The following is a 19,340-nucleotide window of genomic DNA, read 5'->3' on the forward strand; positions in this document are numbered from 1 at the left end:
GGGATAATTTGTCTTACCTAGAATTTCTTCTGAATCTTTCTCAAACATATTTCTTGTAGGTCCAGACTCCTTCAACTAAGATGTTCTGTCTCCAATCTCGCTTTGTCTATTGTTATAGTGGGTCCTTTCTTGGCTACAATGTTGACAGTTCAGATTGCAACTGCTACTTTTTTCTTTTTCTTTTTCTCTTGGTGGGACTGCAACCCTGAGGGATTGTTACTTTTCAAGCTATACATATATTTTCTCTGTAAATACTGCGCCAGGTAATTTGTATCTTTGGATTCTGCTGGTTAGGTGTCAACATAGGATTTAAGGAATATCGCATATGAGATGCAGAAATTGCCACTCAGTACGTCATTATTTTAAAACTCTGACTTGGGATTTATACGGACTTCATACATACAATCTAGGTTAAGCATTTGATCTGCACCTCTTTACTAAGAGGCCTGTGGTTCAAGTTCCATACCCATGTGTCCCTGGAATGCTATACTCAGCTGTAAAAGTGCTCCGGACTTAGGAAAAGCAAATGTCCACAATTATCTCCATTACCAAAAACGATGTGGGCACCACGGGACAGGAAAGGCTTACTGGGTACAATGAGCCAACAGTTCTTAACTGAATTTCTTAAGATTATATACATTATTTCGACTCCTGCAAACGGCTTCGGAACAGAAGAAGGTAAGCGAGCTGGGTGATTCAGAGCAATCCTCCTCTGCAGTGAAACACATTTGCTCTTCTAACTTTGCCTCTATTTTCAATTATTTCAAAACACTCTGAAGCCATCAGGCAGACTGGCTTTCAAAAAGCTGAAAGATGAGTTTCTTTAGTTGTAAGGATGTCTCTTTGGAGAGGGCCCTGGGATGCAGCAGCACAGCCTTTTGCCCGTCGTGAGGAACTGCTGTTTTGGCCTCTTCGGGTATTGGTGCTGGCAGGGGCTTCTGATGAAAGAAGGATGCCTAGCAGGGGCGGGTACAGGTGCTACCACGGGGCCTGAGCTAAGACAGCACACAGATCTGTTCCCCATAACTTGAAAACCTCTCACTGACTGGAACACACTTGAAGACAAGAAAGGAATTAATAGGCCAATACTATCCCACTGTCGCAGCATATAAATAATACTCTAAACCTTCCTTATACCAAGAAGAAAAGATTCAAAGTTTTTTTTTTTTAACTTGTTTGAGCTGCAGTTTCCTTATCAGTAAAATGGAACGTTTTGTAAGAATGATAGCATGTACTTGATACACGGTGGATGCTTAGTAAATATTAGTCCTCTTCCACTTTTAGGGAAAAAATCCCACACCAAGACAAACAAAGGCATGAAAGAAGGCAAAAAGAAAATGGAGAGGCTTCCCAGTCGACCTGGTCCTGAATCTGAGAAGGGACCAAGAGAGGGCCATCCTTTAGGCTTTTCCTGAGGTGAGGAGGGCGACTGCCCCACACGTTCTCCTCCAGATCCAGACCTCTTCCCAGTCATTCTCAGGGGCAAGGATGCGGGCCCTGCTACTACGATATACATCATTTATGTTGCATCAATTTTAGTACATGTTTACTTAATAATGTAAAACATTTAAACTAGGGCTAATGCTCAAATTCACTGTATGTTGGCCATCTTTCTGGTGCTGTTTTAGGAGCTTTACATATAGCATTCCATCTAATTCTTGTAATAACCCCATGAGATGGGTACTATTTGCATTCTCATTATGCACATGAGGAAATGGAAATATAGGGAGGTTAAGTAGATACGCAAAATGCATTCACAGGCTGGAGTTCACGTTAAAAAGAGCGCATACACAGGCATGCATGTGTGGGTATCTTCTTAGGAGGTTCATAGACTGAGAGGAAGGCCCAGTCATTGTACCATAATACCAAGCCTCCAGGTCAACATCTCCTCTCCTGGAGGGGTCCCTCTTCTGGAAGGAAAGAATAGCCTCTGCATGACGCCTCTGCCTGTATCACTGCCCAAGGAGGTCAGCTTAGAGTGCCTCTCAGTGTGTTAACCCAGGACTACTGTCTACTTGAGAAGCCCAAGATCCAACTACTCCTCTGAGACCCTCAGGAACAAAATGGAATAGACCAGATTTCCAGGAGTTTCCTTAAAAAAACCCAAACCACCCCATCCTGCATGCAGAAACCTACAGCTTTCCCTGACAAAAGGCTATGCATCCTTTCACTTGGAGTTAACATTTAATGGTTAAAGTCTAGAATTGGCATGTGTATTATAATACACATTCTGTAAAGACACAGAATTATGCTCTGTAGCTCAAATGCGTGTACACTGTTCTTCTGTTGTCTCCTTTATATCTAAGTACCCAGTTGAGATACAAGGCAAATATTATACAGAAAAGAAAATGATATGAAAAAAATTAATGACAAAGTTCACTTCACTTCTCGCAATTTTTCATGTGGTATTCTTCATGGCACACCAAGCGCTCTTAAAAATTATGTATGCCCCGGGGATCCCTGGGTGGCTCAGTGGTTTACTGCTTGCCTTTGGCCCAGGGCGCGATCCTGGAGACCCGGGATCAAGTCCCATGTCGGGCTCCCTGCATGGAGCCTGCTTCTCCCTCTGCCTGTGTCTCTGCCTCTCTCTCTCTCTCTCTCTCATGAATAAATAAATAAATAAATAAATAAATAAATAAATAAATAAATCTTTTAAAAAATTATGTATGCCTGGTTAAACACTGCACGAGATCTTGGTATAAAACTGATAACATGAACCTAGTTAAAAACACTGAAGGTAAATGAGGAGGAAGAAATTCTTTTTTTGGAGTTGGAGAGGAAAGGGAAAACTCAAGGTCCATTTTGGCATCAACTATGAATTTGTTCTTCCTTGTGAAATGATAAAGACTCATATTCACAGTTCTTCCAGGTGGTTTTTTATGTAATTTCTCATAGTAATAAATTAACTGTCTTATGTGTTTTAGAGGTAATTTAATAGCAGAGGAAAGTAACACTTGATTTAGCTGGTTCTAGAACACCATCTTGAAGTAGAAGTAATTGCAGATACTGTGTCCAAGTGACAGTGGCCTTAGGGATGTCTTCAACCATCAGAGAGAACAATACAGGCCAAGTAAAAAGTTAAAAAATACTTCCACAAAATAATGAACTTGCCGATGTCTTGTGACAATAAAGAAGTACGCGAGAACAACACATAAGTTTGTTACTGGTAATACAGAGCTACTTGAACCTATCACAAAAAGAATTTCTTAGAATGTGACATTTCAAAAAGATTATGCTTTAAGAGAACTAGTTTTTTAAAATTTTAAGGAAAGTTTTAGTACTCAAAGGATATGGTACCTGTCCTCTGGCTAATGCTTAGAGATTACTAAGGGTGAGAGAAGAAGCCGTGCACAATTCTTACAGAGCATTAGTTCTTATTAGCTAAAGGGAAGAGAAAGCCATGCTGGAGAGGAGTAGAGAAAAAAACTAATATGATACAGTTACTGATTTGTTCGGCTTGGGTAGTGACTTCACATTTCTTTTTTAATATATTTATCATTCCAATTGTGGTGTACACAGAGGATCTAATTCTCTCTCACCTCGCCTATTTAATTGCAGTCTCCCCTAACACTGGTTTCTATTCTTCAGTCTATAAATGGGCTTGAGACTCTTATATCATAAAAATATTCCCTACCCTGCTTTTGTATTACCTGTTCATTATTTCTTTGCAAAGTATTAAACTTCTTTAAAAAGTAGTGCAGAGTTCTTTCTTTCTCATTTATCTTCTCTTTGCTCTTGAATCCACCACCCCCCCCTTTTTAAGAGATTTTATTTATTTTTTTGAAAGAGGGAGATAGAGAGATTGCAAGAGAGCACAAGAGCTGGAGGGAGAGAAGTAGGCTGCCCATCAAGCAGGGAGCCCGATGTGGGGCCCCATCTCAGGACTTTGGGATCCTGACCAAAGCCAAAGGCAGGTACCTTAACCAGGCCACCCAGGTGACCCTTGAACCCACTTTTATGGTGTTTTGTGATGCATCAGACTCTGCTCTCTTAACAGCTGCCAGGAAGCTACCAGGCCTTGGTGTCTGCAGCACCCAATGCTGCTGACCCTTCTCCTCCCTGAGAGTCTTTGTGTACTATCCTGGTGTTCGTTCTGTATCTCAGACTTTCTTTTCTTCTCCTCCTTTGCTGTTCCTCATTCTTTCTTATCACTCACTGTAGGTATTCTATTTTCCTTTTTTTTTTTTTTTTTTTTTCTCTCAACAATGTCTTCTTTGAATCTACTCCCTATTCATGGCGTCAAGTTTGGCTTCTTGGTGAAAGCATTCACTAGCCCTAATTTCAAATCTTCCTGCTGTACTCCACTACCCTATTTGTGACCCTGAGTTAATTGTCTCCGTTGGGTCTACCCTGGTGTCTCATTCTCAGGGTTGTTTAAAACTGAACCATATTCTACTCTTCTGAACATTTCCTTTTTTTCTCCTCTTTTTGATAACTTGGAGTTATCTCTGATGATCTCCTCTCTCTTAACTAACAGTCAGTTCCTAGAGCTGTCCACTCTCATCTACAAAGTCTGTTGAACCTGCCTCATCCCTAGCCCCCTTCAGGGTACCCAAAGTCTGAACGACTGACAAAGCTTCCCTGGCTCTCTCCTGCTCCCAGCCACCCCTTCGCATGTCCATGTACCCTCCACACCATTGCTGCTAAATTAAAGCTTCCTACAGCAAAGTCTTGAGCATGGCAACCCCTACTTAAAACCCGTCCACAACTCTACACCAGAATGCAAACTCCTTATCCCTTACCCTCATGCTTTACTTCCAAAGAAATCCTATTCCTTTTTCAAGAGAGCTCAAATGGAACCTTTCCTGATAAACTGGATATTACCACAAACCAGATTATAATGTATTTTATGCACTTTCCCACTTCTATCTCAGATAATGGTGATCTGAGGACACACACTAAGTTTTAAGATTCTTGGTGGCAGGGTCTGGTTGTCTCCACCTTTGTATCCCCCAAAGAACTCCATGTAGGGCCAGGCATGAATCAATGCTGCAGTGCAACCAGGTGTATAGGACGTATCTTGAAGCAACTACTCCACGGGGTAGTTGTTTGTGAAAGTATCTGATCTTGTCTACGAGACTCCAAGCCTCTGTACATAGGGCTTCGGTGTATAAAACTGCATCCTGCACAAGACCTAGGTCTGGCCCTCCACATTGAAAGCATTTAGTAAATAAATAGATGACTAGTCCTGACTCTCTTTCTGCTCAGAAAACGTTAAGTTCTCCTTGAAGCCGACTGGGTAGCAGGCAGCACAGTACAGTGGGAGAAGGAGTAGGGTTCTGTTTTTGGCTCTTCAACTCACTATGTGGAAACCTTTTGGTAAGACACTTGCTATCTATGGGCCTCAGTTTCCTCAACCAAACAATAGTGGATTTAGATCAGGTAACCTTTCATCTCTTCCAGTGCTGATAAAAAGTACTCACTGGTACACATTCCCTAGAAAGAACAAAGGATACAGAGGCAGGAGAAAAGCCAAAGTGCTTATTCAGCTGATGAGTTAACAAGGGGGTTGGGTTGACTATGGTACTTGACACGATTGGTGGAAGGATTTGACTTGAAATTTCTTGAAGCGAGGATTTCCTAGAATCCTCAGGCATGCTCTCATTTGATCTGAAACGATCCCTCTCTGAGGCAATTTTGGTTTTTTAAGTCAGGATGTGAGAAGCCCTGACAGTTATGGAGGAACACTAATTTTATATAATGAAATTGGCCATGAGTGGAGGAAACACATAGGAAACTGTCACTAGCAGCTGCAGATAAGAATTACAGACGTATTCTAGCAAGATATGGGATGGCGAGATGAAGAACAGAGCCCTGAAAATCAGCAGTCGGTCTTAACAATTATATGTGGACAATTATAGGCACCTTCATGCAATATTTGGGAGAGCAATCCGGCATGGAGTAACTTGAGGCAATGGGTCACGAGACCAGATGTGCCAGGGGAACTGAGAGGATTGCATAAAAGGACAGATTGCTAGAACCTGGGGAGACCACCAGTCTCCAAGTGACGGAGTTCCAATGTGACACACAGGTGACTCTGTGGCTCCAAGAATGAACACTTCTCAATAGGAAAAGTTATTTTGAAATCTGCTCATCAATAAATTATTACTAGGTCCCTCAACACTTTCCTACATCTACTGATTATAGGAAAGAGGGCACTTTTACCTATTAGAAAATAAATGAGTGTCTTGCTTTATTTTTTATATGGAAAGGAAATGTCTCTAGAAAGGATGTGCAATTCAGCCCAGTTGAATTTTAATGACAGGCAATGTTACTGAAATATAAACTGCCCTATGGGTTTATATAAAAATGAAGTGAAGCCTGAGAAAGTCTGAGTATTGTAACTGAAATGCTCTGTTTTCTGAAAACATCATGCTTGTTTTGTTTGTTTGTTTTGTCTCTGTGGCTTTGCTTCTGTTCCTTTTGCCTGGAATGCCATTCCCTCCCTCTTTTACTTTGCACACACTTGCTCTTTCATGATCTAGGTCTAATGGCCCCTTTCCACTCCTTCAGGCCCCCTCCTCAAAAACTCTCTAACACTGCATTTGTACCTACCCCTGGATGAGTTTATAGTTTTAGCCAGTCCTTGGGGCACACTGAGCTCCTAAAGTGGGGAGATGGCATCTTGTTGGTTGGTGTCTTCACCCCTAGCCCTCACTGAGGACTTGGCATAGAAGCAGGGGCACAATAGCATTTGATGAACGACTAAATGAAGGACTGTGCGCATGAATGAGGTAAAGGGCTACTAGAAATTACTGCATTCAGTGACCACGGAAGACACCAAGTTAAATTAGCAGCATAGGGAGAGAACAGGTTTGACTAAAAGGAGGCACACTTTTTTACCAAGAGGTAGACTGTGACATGAAACTTCAAGGAAGAGACTTTTAACACGAAATGTGTCCCCGGGCATTCTAAGTAGAGACTCTAGGAATTACAGCAAATAAAAACATCAGCTGGCCTTCTGATGCATAAGCACTGGACCAAGCACCAAGACCTCTAAATAAGAGGGTATCGAAGATAATAAATGTAATTCCAAAGAGATTCTGTATCAATTAACTCAGAGGCAGAAAGGTGACTGTTTATAAAGGGAAAGACTATCTCTAAAAGAAATGAACCCACACTTAATAAGTAAGAGGTTTACTTGGCTAATGATGTAGCAGAAAGATAGGTATGAAAAGGTAAATATGTAATTCTTTATGGGAAGTAGAATACAGAGGGATGTAGGGCACTCTGGGGCTAACGAGAACACTTAGTTATTATCAAAGACGTTCTATTTGACTGTTTAACTGATACGGAATCCAGTAGAAAATTAATAGCAAAGCCATAGGATAATAGCTCTCTGTGGTTGCTCATTCCATCCCAGTTTGATTATATTTCTTCTGCAAATTAGTGTGACCCCAAAATTGTTTTCAGGATTGTCCAACTTGTCCTAAATTCCATAAATAAACTCTTTCAGAGGATGCTGTTTTTTGCCATGTCTCTATTACGGTTCTTCACAGATGGACCATTTTTGTCCTTTCAAAGCCTAAGAATAACTCTCTCAGTTATCAAGACATACCCAAATCCAGTTCAGCTGCTCCTGTGGGATTCCAGTTAGTTTAGACACATCTGCTGAGATACATGCATTTGAATCCAAATGAAGCTTTTGTTTGATTATACATTTTGAACATTTATGGAGGGTTTTTGGGGGCCAAAATGTTTTTCATTTTTTGGCACTCCAAACAGAGATCTTCGGTTATAAACACTGCCTTCTGAGCACCTCTAGCCGAAATCCAATCTTTTCATGTGAACAGGTGCCTCAGGAAGTTTTTGGAAGGGTTTACACTGCATCAGCTTTCTGATTGGAAACTTTCTGAATGCACAGTCAGATTTGCCAAGGAGACCTTCAAACTTGCTTGAGCAGTTTTCACTCATACAGACATACATTCACACATACAGACAGCCCACGTAAAAGCAACTCAGAGCCCTGTAAAACTCAAGTGTCTTTCTTAAAGGTTAAATACCAGACGCAACCAAACTGAACAAAAAGGAATGTGTGACAGGAGAGAGAATGAACCAATAGCGAGAACAGAGGCTCAAACTCTTCCCGAGTGTTTTCCCCTTAAAGCATTACTGGAGAGTTTTTTTTTTTTTTTTTTTTTACTGGAGAGTTTAAGCCACATACCCTCTCTCGCCCAGTTTCGAACGCATGCCCAGAGCATCTGGGATTTTGAACACTGTACCTTTAGGGGATTGCTGCCCATCCCTTTTACTCCCAAACTTGTTCAAACATTTATTTTGAAACACCTCCTTCTCCAACACAAACGGGCCAACCAGATTCAAATCCAGGAAGAGCAAATACCTCTACTCTCTAAAACGGGTTTTTTGACAAAGCCCTTATTTTACCTGGTTCCTTACAAGGTTTCTTTTCCAGTTTGAACATAAACTGAAAAGTGGAGGCAGAGTAAAATAACTTTTTGAGCCGTCAGCCTGAAAAGTTATTATGGAGTAAAATCACTCCCCCATTGGGCATGCCCGGAATTCAGGGGGGAAATTTGCTTTCAAGTTGTTCTTACAGCCCTGGACCAGATGCTCTAAGGTGGCCAGAAACCTTTGTCTACACCCACTTAGCAGATTTCTGGCTCTCTATCAGGGACTAAGAGGTTTATTTGCAGAAATGAATCATTTCCTTCAAAATATCCTTTACCCTATTTACATGCTTGCATATTCCTTCCATTTTGTTTTCCCCCTACAGCTTTACTAAGGGAATTAATTATCTTGAAGAACAGGAACATACAGTAAGTACATCTGAGATACAGGATGAGGCACAGTATGTCATCTATTAGGCCTGGCTAAGACCAGCAGCTGATGCTAAATGGGAAGGAACATGCACCAAATGTTTTTTAATCACAAAGTTAGTAATTAATTGCTCTTTAAAATACATTTTATGCTTCTTTCTGTCTGTGTACATGAAATGCACATTTATTACATGCCAAAAATTACAACATTATGGTTTAAATGTGACTGGCACGGAAGTCCGGAAATCAGAGTTAACGTTCCCACGGCAACTTTAATTCTGTCCGTGTGCACATGTAGGGCCGTAACAGTCTTCCGCTCCAGGATAATACGTATAGATGGTCTGGGAAGGGAAGCTAAAGGCCCATATCCTCAACTGTAGTTACAGGAAAAAAACAAAGGGTGAAAACCGTGCTCCTTTCTACATATGTGGATAGAAAACAATGTCACCACGCCTGGTGTTGTGTAATCAGGGAGTGAAAGAATCTGCTGTGGTGCTGGCACTCAAGGGGACAGTTTCTGTTGCTGTGGGAACCTGAACTTTGCATTTCCTGACTTTGGGGTAATTAAAATGTCAGCCTTAATGTGGCATTAATGGAGTTTGCCATAAAAAATCCTCTTTCTTGTGTTCTCTAAAAAATTGCTTAAAAGTTCAAACTGAACCAAGTGTACTAAAAATTGTAAACTCGAGGACTTGGCCTGGTGGGGGGTGGGTGGGATGGGGAGAGCCAAGGGTTGGGAGGGGAAAGACCCACGAAGGTAGAAGGCCAGAGAAAAGAAGGGCCTGGCCGTCTCCTCGACAGAGCTCAGCCCCAGCAGAGTCATGCTATACCTACAGAGCTAAAGTTAAACCCACCCACACAACAGTTTGGTAATGTGTAAAGGTTAAATTAAAAATAAATAAAAACTGTTAATGCATAAGTGCGCCTTGGCAAGGACACAAAAAAATGAGACAGCCTGCTGAGGCCAGTGCAAAACACTGGAAGGTAAGTAACCACGGACGACGTCAGCTTCCAACAAAAAAAAGACACCAGAATAGGTGCATCTACAGCCCAAGGTAGGGAGCACTGCCAAAGGAGGGGCAAAGAGAACCACTTCTCCCTTCTATGGGAGCCTTATTTGGGGGAAAACAAAATGGGAGAAGCACGCAAGTCAAAGTTCTGGTCGGGTCTGTCACATGTATGACTGTGACGTGCTACAGCTTGATAGTTGTCAAGATAGAGAGGGCTTCGTCTGCTCTGCTGACTTGGTTTAGGCCTGTTGACGCGTTTGAAGAGAGAGCTTGGCTCAGCTCATCCTCAGCCTGTTCCTCGGCAGGGAACGGTTCTGTCAAACACCTAGGGCTTTTGGACCCTCTGCATTCCAAAAGTCATCTCAACGCTTTGTGCCTTGCGTTCTCACCATCTGAGTTTGCTTGGAAATGGTGGAGAGGCGACAAGCTCGGAGGTCATGGGGGAATGTCGCCAAGAGGTCACTTAGTGGGTGCACTGCGAAGCAGCACACAGTTCCGTAGCAGTATTAACCTCATCATCTCACAAAGGGAAGCATTTCTCAGCCATATTCCTTCTTGTTTTGAATATTACTGGGATCTTCTGTAAAATGTGAAGTGGCTCAGCAGGTTAAATAGCCAACTGAGAATTTTAGGGATCAGAAGTGTCTACAACATTGGCCTGGGTCCTTCGGGTACGACAGCAGTACATCTTACCCACCCTGCCCCGGGTCGGAGGCAGAGCTGGCTCTTCCTTTGTGGGGATGGTGACCCATTGTGTTTTAGAACTCACTAACCAATATGAGTAGCTGCACATTTGCAAGGATGCCATTTATGGGCCTGGAACAGAGCATGCAGCCTGCTCCCTGGGAGAGCAATTCCATAAACAACCCTGGGTGTCTGAAGGAGTTAAGTGCCAAGCAAGTCATTCATCTACAGAAGTGTCAATTTTCTCAGTCTTCTCCTCCGTAAATTGGGAAGAATTATAATGATTGTCAGGAAATGGGCATTAGAGCATGACTAAGAATAATTTTGCTAAACACATAACAAATAAAAAGGTGCTATAAAAATTCAGGCACTTGTGAAAGCTTGGAACACCACACACTGGTGGAATGTTTCTGAAGTTAAAGAGACTAACAAGTCAAGGGCACTATTTTTAAATGCCCCAAATCTGTTAGTTCTAAATAGGAACTGAATATTTTACCTTAAAGAAATTAGGCTTTTAAATTAATCTATGGTACGAATGACATTTGAAAGAAAAAAAAAAACAAAAAAACCTTCTTGAATGCAAGAAGAGCATCCAAAAAATTTAACAGCTTAAAATAAACCTCTTTCCTGTCTTCTCTCAAGCAATCTCCAAATGGACAGATTTCTGTGAATCTTTCCTAAAAACAATTTTCTTCTAAGTGTAGGCTCAAATCAGGACAAACTACAATCCAAATATATTTGGAGAAAAGTCTAATCAATTTAAACAACAGGTCAGAAGGGAGAAGACTTACACATCTTAATGGCAAAATCAGAATGACGTTCTAAGCAGCTGGAGATTAGGTGACTCCTCCCTATTTGTTCTCCTTCCAAGCACGTTCAGACACCTCACTGTGAGCTCAGATCTACGGGCTCCCTCAGGGTCACCAAGGAGCTGTACGGCAGTGTCATGCTCATACAGTTTCTTGTACGTATTCCACGCTAATGCCAAGACCTGGCTGGAGGATGCTTATGATAAAGTACAATAAATGAAGCCGGGCGCCTTCTCTATTCCGCAAAACATTCATTTTACTGCAACAGGGGATTTCTGGGCTAAGGCCATTCTATGTAATCTTCCCCATAAGGTGTGGCAGAGAGCCAGGCAATGAAGGTCGGCATGCAGGAGCTCCAGGCCCTTCTCCACAGGAACGGGCTACCTTCCTGGTAGGTAGGGACAGTGTGCACATGTCTACGGGCACCGTGCCATGCTATTTTCCAATTCTTCCTGTAATTACTATTAGGCTGGAGACTGCCAGGCAAGAAGGGCCAAGGATGTTATTATTACGATGGGCCACAGAACATAGTCCTTGCTTCTGATCCCCAGGTTTCTCCAGAGAAGCAGCAACTTGGTACAAATCACACGGGCTCTAGAGATTGGGATCTCATTCTTTCTCGTTTAATTTTCTAGTAGTGATAGCTGGGGCAGGGTCTCAGCCCAGCCACCATGTAGGATGAGCTCCTTTCACCCCAACTTCAACCCCCGGGTTTTATCCCTTTACTCAAGACACTAATTATGATGAAGCAAGTAGGGAAGGGAATCTCCCAGAAGCATCCATTTCTTGCCCACTTTGCAGAGTTTTCCATTTGTTTTGTCAGAAAAATAACAAAAGGAAATTTAGATTCTCATTTCTTAATTAATAATGCTTGTGTTCATGGACAGGATAAATGGAGCTCTTTTCTGAAAACAAACTGTCTTGGTCTTACTCTTCTTCCTTCTAAAGAAGAACATGCCAGCTCTTTGCCTGTTACTAGACATCCTTTATGGAGATCACTTCAGAATACTTGTTGGGTATCTTAAGACCAAAAGGAATATTCTTTCTGATTGGGCCCCAAAATTATTCTATTCCTTTCCATTGTCAACACACATGTTCCTTTCTCTTTGAAGTATTGGGTTACACTTCAAAAAGAGAAAAGCTCCTAAACATGATTTATCAACTTTCTTAAAATAGAATTTGAAGAAGTGACTCCCAGATTAGTGGGAAGACAGCAAAAATAAACAGCAATGGAGTGATTTCAATAGCGACGATCTCATTAAGCTGCCCATTTCCAAATTTAGCCCGTAGGCAGTTTTTTTAATTAAAAAATATTTTTAACCTGAATTCTTATTGGCTACGTGAAGTCTGGGTGGATTCTGAATTCTTGGAAGCCATTCTCTTTTCTTCTGTAAATTTATGCTATCCTTTAACCACTTCAAAATAAATTAAAAACTGGAAGGACGGAAATTCAGCCAAGCCAAATGAGACTCCAATAACTAATGCAAAGCTGACTTGTATTATGTAATTTCAAAATGGATGTTTCCTGTGTCTAACTGGCTTTTTGAGGTCCATATTTGGTGGTTCAGTTTAGTCATGGTGGAAGTGCTGTTATTCAGATCGAGGGGACAAAGGAATAATTAGAAAACAGTAACCTAACTTTTTTTTTTTTTTTTTTTTTGAGTGAATGTTATGAAAGAAAATGTGGTCCATCTAATCAGTCAGCCTTTTGAGGTCAAGTGGCTGGACACTTGGTTTTAAAATACACGCTAGTTTGAAAATATAGACGGTTGGCTGAATCAAAATGGAGGCAAGTTCCTTTTGACTACTCTAGAAGACCAAACGGAAATGGCTTGTTCGGAACGCAAAAAAGCCAGAACCCGGGGGAGAAGCACGCTCCAAGTGCCGCGAAGACACCATCACCTTACTGGTGTACTCACAATCAGATGACCCGGTGTGAGCGTGAGAGTTTGTCAGTGAATGTGTTGAGTGGATGAGGGCTGGGTCTGGAGACAAAACAGCTTCAAAGTTCAGGCAGGGAAGGCCCGGCTTGGCGCTGGATCCACCCGGCTGAGTAATCTCATTCTCCTCAGATGCCTTCTGGTTTTCAGCTGTCTTGGGTTTCTTCCTGAAAATAAACAAAGGGCCCTTTGAAGGAACTGACTGCATATTTGGGAAAAGGCATTTTTAGAATCTGTTAAAGATAACTTGATTTTTTTTTTCTGAGGGGGGATGGGAGGGAGTCCAGTATGTCCCTTGTTTTAAAACAAGCTGATTCTTGTTTTTTTCCCTCCAGTAATGGCCTAACTGGGAACACATGAAAGCATATGGGCCAAGCAAACAGCACCACATTTGGACTCTGTTGGCTGCATAAAAAGACCCTGTCCCAGAACTTTAGACAGATTGAGCTACGTATGGCTGACATTATCCAAGAAAGCATCCTTTTTTCCCCCTTAAGAGTTTTAACATGGTCTGGAAAAATACTAGTGGAGGTTTACCGTTCTAGCATTTGTCAGGAAGCTTAGAGACAGGACCCGTGGAGTAATGGGAGGAGCACTGGACTGGGAGTCAGGAGACTTGAGCTATGGTACTAGCTGTGCCTCTAACTTGCTGTGTGGCCTTGGGCACCTCACTTCACCTCTCTGGGCTTCAGTTTCCTCATCTGTAAAATAAAGGGCTTGGATTAGAAGGCCTTGAAGGTTCCTTCCAGCTTGAAGTTTCTATTCATGGAACGCATCATGGAACATTCAAGTTTCTTGCTGTTATTAGATTTCACTTTAGATTAACACATAATTCCCAATCACAGTCTGAATTTGCAGGCCATAGAGATGAGAGGGTAGTGATGGAGATTTTTGTGAAAGTAGCAAATGAAAAGTGAAACAGATGAGCTTAGCTTCTAGCAGGTAAAGCGGTAACACATGGATATCCTCTATTCCAACTCTTTACTCATCCAAAGCTGAAAATGCCCTTTGTTTGTTGATTTAGCACAAGACCCTGGAGTATGGGACTTGGACTGTGTGTTTGGGGGTGTGAGGAAGAGATGGGTGAAGGGAACCAGAAAGCAATTATTGCCCACTGTTGCTTGGGGTCAGGAACAGGAAGCAAAAGAGCTCAGGTATTGTGGGTGTCTCCCCCCCCCCCCCCCCCGCCTGGGACAATAAAATTGCCATAAACACAGAAATACTGCATGTACTCTAGGTCCCAGCCATACTGGGTTATTAGGCATATCCTGAATTGGAACGTGCCTTCCAATTTCCTTGTCTCTGTGTCTCTTTTCTATCATTATGTGGATGGTGACCAGAGAAATTATTTTATTTTATTTTTTGGTGGAAGACTATGTGTATGACAGAATTTGTTGTAAGTAGCTCTGTTTCCATGTTTTTCTTGTTTCTATAAGCCTGGCAGTGGACTTGTCATGCAGAATATTTTGTATCGAAATTTGTGGTACGGGGTAGTTAAATCTGCCCTCGCAGAATATGGTGTTATGATTAGCATGCTGTGTTTCTGGTCCAACAGGTTGCGAAATCAAATCTGCTTTTTTCAGAGGGCAGGAGGCAGAGATGGCATGGTAAAGATGATGAGAGAGGAGAAGCTTTCAGACATATTTTTCAGCATGGAGGAAGCCAATATAAGAGAAGCAAAAATTGCAATGCTTTACCAACTGTTTGTTGGATGGGTGACTGTAGAACCAACCCCCAAGTCTTCAGCATCTACATGGACCTCCAAGACCCTGGTTTCTGGTGTGCAGTTTGAGAAAATATTCAAGATCAAAGTCTCCAGAGCTTAACCCTTTTTTTATCCTTGGAAGCCAGCGCCCCCTCTAAGGTCCCTCCTCATTTCCATTACTGTTGGCTATCACTGGCTGAAACCGGCTGAAACTGTAGGCAAGCAGAGCCTTCCTCTGCCTTAAAGCCGACTCATCAAGTCCTGACAATTCTGTTTCCTTATTTTTTCACGTCCATGTTTCCTTTCCATTTCTACTGCTATCCCTTGACACTTTCATTTAGACTGTTTATTGACTGGCTCTCTATCCTCTTAGACCCCTCTGAGGAACCAGGTTAGCCCAACACCCCAGATGAGTTCTATAGATGCTCTAGCTGAGTCTGGTTGGCCATACAGGACTCTCAAAGTTCTTGAAAATTCCCAGAGCATCTTGGGCCATCTACATCCTTGGCTCTACATCTTTGTTCAAATTAGTTCCCTTGCGTTGTCTGTTTTACAACTCTGTTGAAATCATATTTATCCTTACTTATTAAAGGTTGTCTCCATCTTGTAACCATCTTGATTTACCTCTACCAGATAGAAGGTCTCTTTCTTTGAAACTCAACTCCCTCCCACCTTTCTCTGAAATTCCCCTCCGCCAAAATTTTACTTCTCTCTTTTTTACTCACTAAATTTTGTTTTCATAATCGTTATTTATTTACGTGGTTATCCATCCCGTGAGACTGTAAATTCTCTGAGGGAACTATATTAGTTATTCTTTAATTCCCTATGTTCGTCCTTTCTTTCCTTTTTCCTTTCTTCCCACCATTCATCTTTTCACATATTCATCTTAAAATATCATGCACCTATGGTGGGCCAACATAGGTTAGGGAATGCCGCAAGCCTGGTTGCTCTCCTCCCAGAGTTTGCTCTCTAGAGCGTACTGTTAAGCAGAGTAGCTTAGGCAAAGCTGTCATTCAATATTTGTTTGTTGATGGGATAAAGCAGAATTGAAATCAAGGTATGTTTTGAGAATGGTCATAGTGTAAATCCCAATTAAGTTTTCCTACTCTTTATGCAGCGGTGAAATCTACCTTGACTGGCTGCTTTTTCTTTGAATCCAGGACGGGCATTTGATAAGAGTAGGATCATTTTGCTCAACAAAGCTGGGCTGGTCCTCATGAGCCCTTTAAATATCAGGATGAAATTCTATTGATAGATATCACTTAATAGAAAAAAAAATTTTTAATACTTATTTCTGACGCTTATAGACAAGGCCTAGGCTAGTTTTGGATTTTTGTTTCAGGAAACTGAAAAAAAGCCCTCTTTCAAACATGAGTGCATGGCCAAACAACCAACCTCACTCTTTTAACACTGCAAAAATGGTATTGTCTTGTATATAAATGCCCTTGCTTCCTTCCCTGGATTTGATCCTGCTTCCCACCTGACATTTTACACCACACCCTTCTGTTTGTTGTCTCAAGGATCACCTACAGAAAACACCTGCAGCACGGAGGCATCGGAAGCCACCTCTACAAGTGAAAATATTGAAAATTCAACCTTTCGGCTTACCCCCTCATTTGCTTATCCTGATACCACTGGGCGTTTTCCACCTGCACAGATAACAGAGGGCCACTCACTGTCCTTAGAAGCAATTCATTTCCCCCGCTCACCCTAATAGTTCGGTGGGACTCCTTTTTCTGGAGCTGAGAAATGCGGAAACACGGAAGTGCAGCAGCAGTCTGTGCAGACATGCACAGGTGCTGCTATGTTGACTCCATTTTTGCAGTCAGTCCATAGTTTATTAAGGAGGAAAGAGCAAATCTTGTGGTAATTAATTGAAAATACCTTCCTTAGCTGTGCAAAACGAATCACATAAACATGGCACATCTGAGGGCAAGCCCGTCCAAGCCTCCCTGGCTATGCATTATTCCCTGGAGCCTTTAGAGGGCAGCAGCACACAGGCAACTCGGGGCAGCGCCGCGGAGAGGCACACTCCCCACCAGACCAGAACCTTCCTCTCGGTCATCATGCCAAAGGTTGGTTTGCCAAGCTCTGGCCGCTCAGCCTCTTTCTTTCTTTTCAGTTCTCATTCTGTCTCTCTCTCTGTCTCTGTCTCTGTCTCTGTCTCTCTCTCTCTCTCTCTCTCTCTCTCTCTCTCCCCTCCCTCTCTCCCTCCCTCCCTCCCTCAATGTTAAAATTATACACTCTGATGAAGTCGCCCCTCAACCGGAAAATGAAAGCTCCAATGAAAAAGTTAGACAAGCCAACAACAACAACAAAGAAAGAAACCGGGAGAAAGGGGAAAGGGGGCTGGTGAGGGAGAAGGATTTAAGAACAAGAGAAGGGCAGATGTTTCGTAAATATATGCAAACCCAAACTGGGTGTACCCTCAACACTTCCACAGAGGAACAGACCAATCATTGTGCACTTCCTCCCGCCACACTGGTGGAGCCCTGCATTCAAAAAAAAAAAAAAAAAAAAAAAGAAAGAAAGAAAGAAAAAGAAAAAGAAAAAAAAAAGTGTGGCTGCAGGCACCTGCCTTTCAACGGTCAGTTCTGACATTCTCACTGAATATCTCCCGATTGTCCACAGAGAACAAAAACATTTTCATCTCCCCACTGGAAACGTTTCTCTTATGAGAAAAAAAGGGCTGCTTCAGGAACTGGAAAGGCGTTTTAAGGTGACTGGTGGCTGGTTTTTAACTCTCATTGTGCTGGTCCTGGCAACAAGTTTTGGGCTGAAAGGTAGCAGTGAGTGAGGTTGTAGATGATGTTGGCTCTTTCCTGACTAGACATATTGCATGTGGAAAGAAATATGCATTGAAACATATTGATGAGATGGTAGGTATTAGGCATGTTAAATGCGTGGAAATTAACCAGATCGGTGGCATTTGATGTATATATTTCACACTTCTTTGCACATATTGCACACACACAGTGATGGCAATGCCTTCTGCAACATATGGAAAATAAATATTTTATCTGTGTGAGCTCTTATCAGGCTCCCGGGGCTGTTGAGAGGAGAGTGCTCTCTTCTTTCTCGCTCTCCCAATTTTCTCTCTTCACTGGGCCCCCACCCTCTCCTGCACATTAACATGCCTTCCACTTATCAGCCTGGTTGGATAGGAAAGAATTAGTCAGAACCTCCTTTTGATAAATAATTACTCAGTCATTGAATCATGACAATTTAGCCCCATGATGCCCTCCCCCAATTTTTTTTTTTTTTTGAATGGTAACCATTTCTTTATTCTCTTTCCCAACAAAACACTGAAAAGGCTCAGGAGAGTGTTTGGGGAGAGGGGGCAGAGAGCAGAGGTGTAAGAAACCACCCCAGTGGAAGCCAGCTCTCCCATCAAGTAGCTGTGGGCCCTAGGCAGGTCACTGTGCTTCTCTGGGCCTCGGTGGAAATAATGGGGAAATAATACCTACCTCCTTGCGCTGATGTGAGGAGTAAATGAGATAATTCATGCCAAGCGATTGGCAGAGTGATGATGGCCCATGGTCAGTGCTCAATGATGGTAGCTATGAGACGGCATCAGTTCTATGGTTCTCATCAGCTCTGAGGAGGCACTTCCTTGGTCTTAGTAATCTTTTTCTAGTGTCAAGACTTTGGCAGGGGCAAATGGACTGTAATTGTTGCAGAGGCGGAAAGAACGTAAGGATAAGCCATCTCTTCTTCAACACTTTGATCTTACTGTATTACCTTCCTGACACCGTCTTTCTGTTCATGTGTTTGCCTTTGCTGCTGCTCTACCAAGAACTCCTCTTGAACTTGAGGATCGAGCAAGCTACACTTGGGCCGGAGAAGCCCATCGAGCCTGGGCACCATGGTCTGTTCGTCGAAGCCAACCTTTGGCACTTTCGCTTATTACGTCCTTTTACAATTTATCCTTTTACCACTTGGTCTAATGTTCCCAGACCAATTGAAGATGTTTTCATAATTAAAACATTTTATTCTCTCAATTTTTTTTTTTTTTTTTACCTTCTTGGCAAGGCTGATTTATAGTGTTTTTCAGTGTATTTCTCCCTCGCTGTATCAGTCAGGATCCTGGCAAGAAACAGCTGGCACACTCACAGGTTTTAGCTGGAGAGAGTTGAATGTAAGGACTGTACAGTAAGGTGCAGAGGAGGTAAAGGGGTGCCCGAGGGAGGGTGAAGCACCAGCACTAGCACTAGCAGCGGGTGGGGGCGGGGGGAGGACTTTAAATCTCAGCTTTCAACTGTTAAATCCAAGGGGCAAGGAAGGCATGGCATTCTCTGCGTCCAGTCAGAACTGCAGTTAGAAGGGGGTCTGGACAAATCAATACCGTGCCCTCACTCTCCTCCTCCTCGCACATCCTTCACGGATGTTCCTTTTGGCCAAATTCAAAGGGAAGC

The 19,340-nt window shown here is 42.4% G+C and overlaps 1 protein-coding gene across 31 annotated transcripts in view; it reads right to left on the reverse strand.

Moving 5' to 3' along the window:
* ZBTB20 (zinc finger and BTB domain containing 20) overlaps window positions 1-19,340 on the reverse strand; it is a 750,813-nt gene that overhangs the window by 28,621 nt on the left and 702,852 nt on the right. For 26 of the 31 annotated variants that reach the window (XM_038582877.1, XM_038582882.1, XM_038582879.1 and 23 more), the window contains 2 exons: window positions 13,758-13,921; window positions 13,200-13,387 (listed from right to left, as the gene is read on the reverse strand). In XM_038582877.1, the coding sequence (XP_038438805.1) occupies window positions 13,200-13,387; window positions 13,758-13,768 (199 nt within the window). In that variant the 5' untranslated portion in view covers window positions 13,769-13,921. Of the gene's footprint in view, window positions 1-17; window positions 2,425-13,199; window positions 13,388-13,757; window positions 13,922-19,340 lie in introns of those variants that run through there. The other 5 variants (XM_038582898.1, XM_038582897.1, XM_038582899.1 and 2 more) reach the window with 2 other exon arrangements.

Source organism: Canis lupus, chromosome 33 (assembly GCF_011100685.1).
Source record: "Canis lupus familiaris isolate Mischka breed German Shepherd chromosome 33, alternate assembly UU_Cfam_GSD_1.0, whole genome shotgun sequence".
In the NCBI taxonomy this organism is placed as follows: domain Eukaryota; kingdom Metazoa; phylum Chordata; class Mammalia; order Carnivora; family Canidae; genus Canis; species Canis lupus.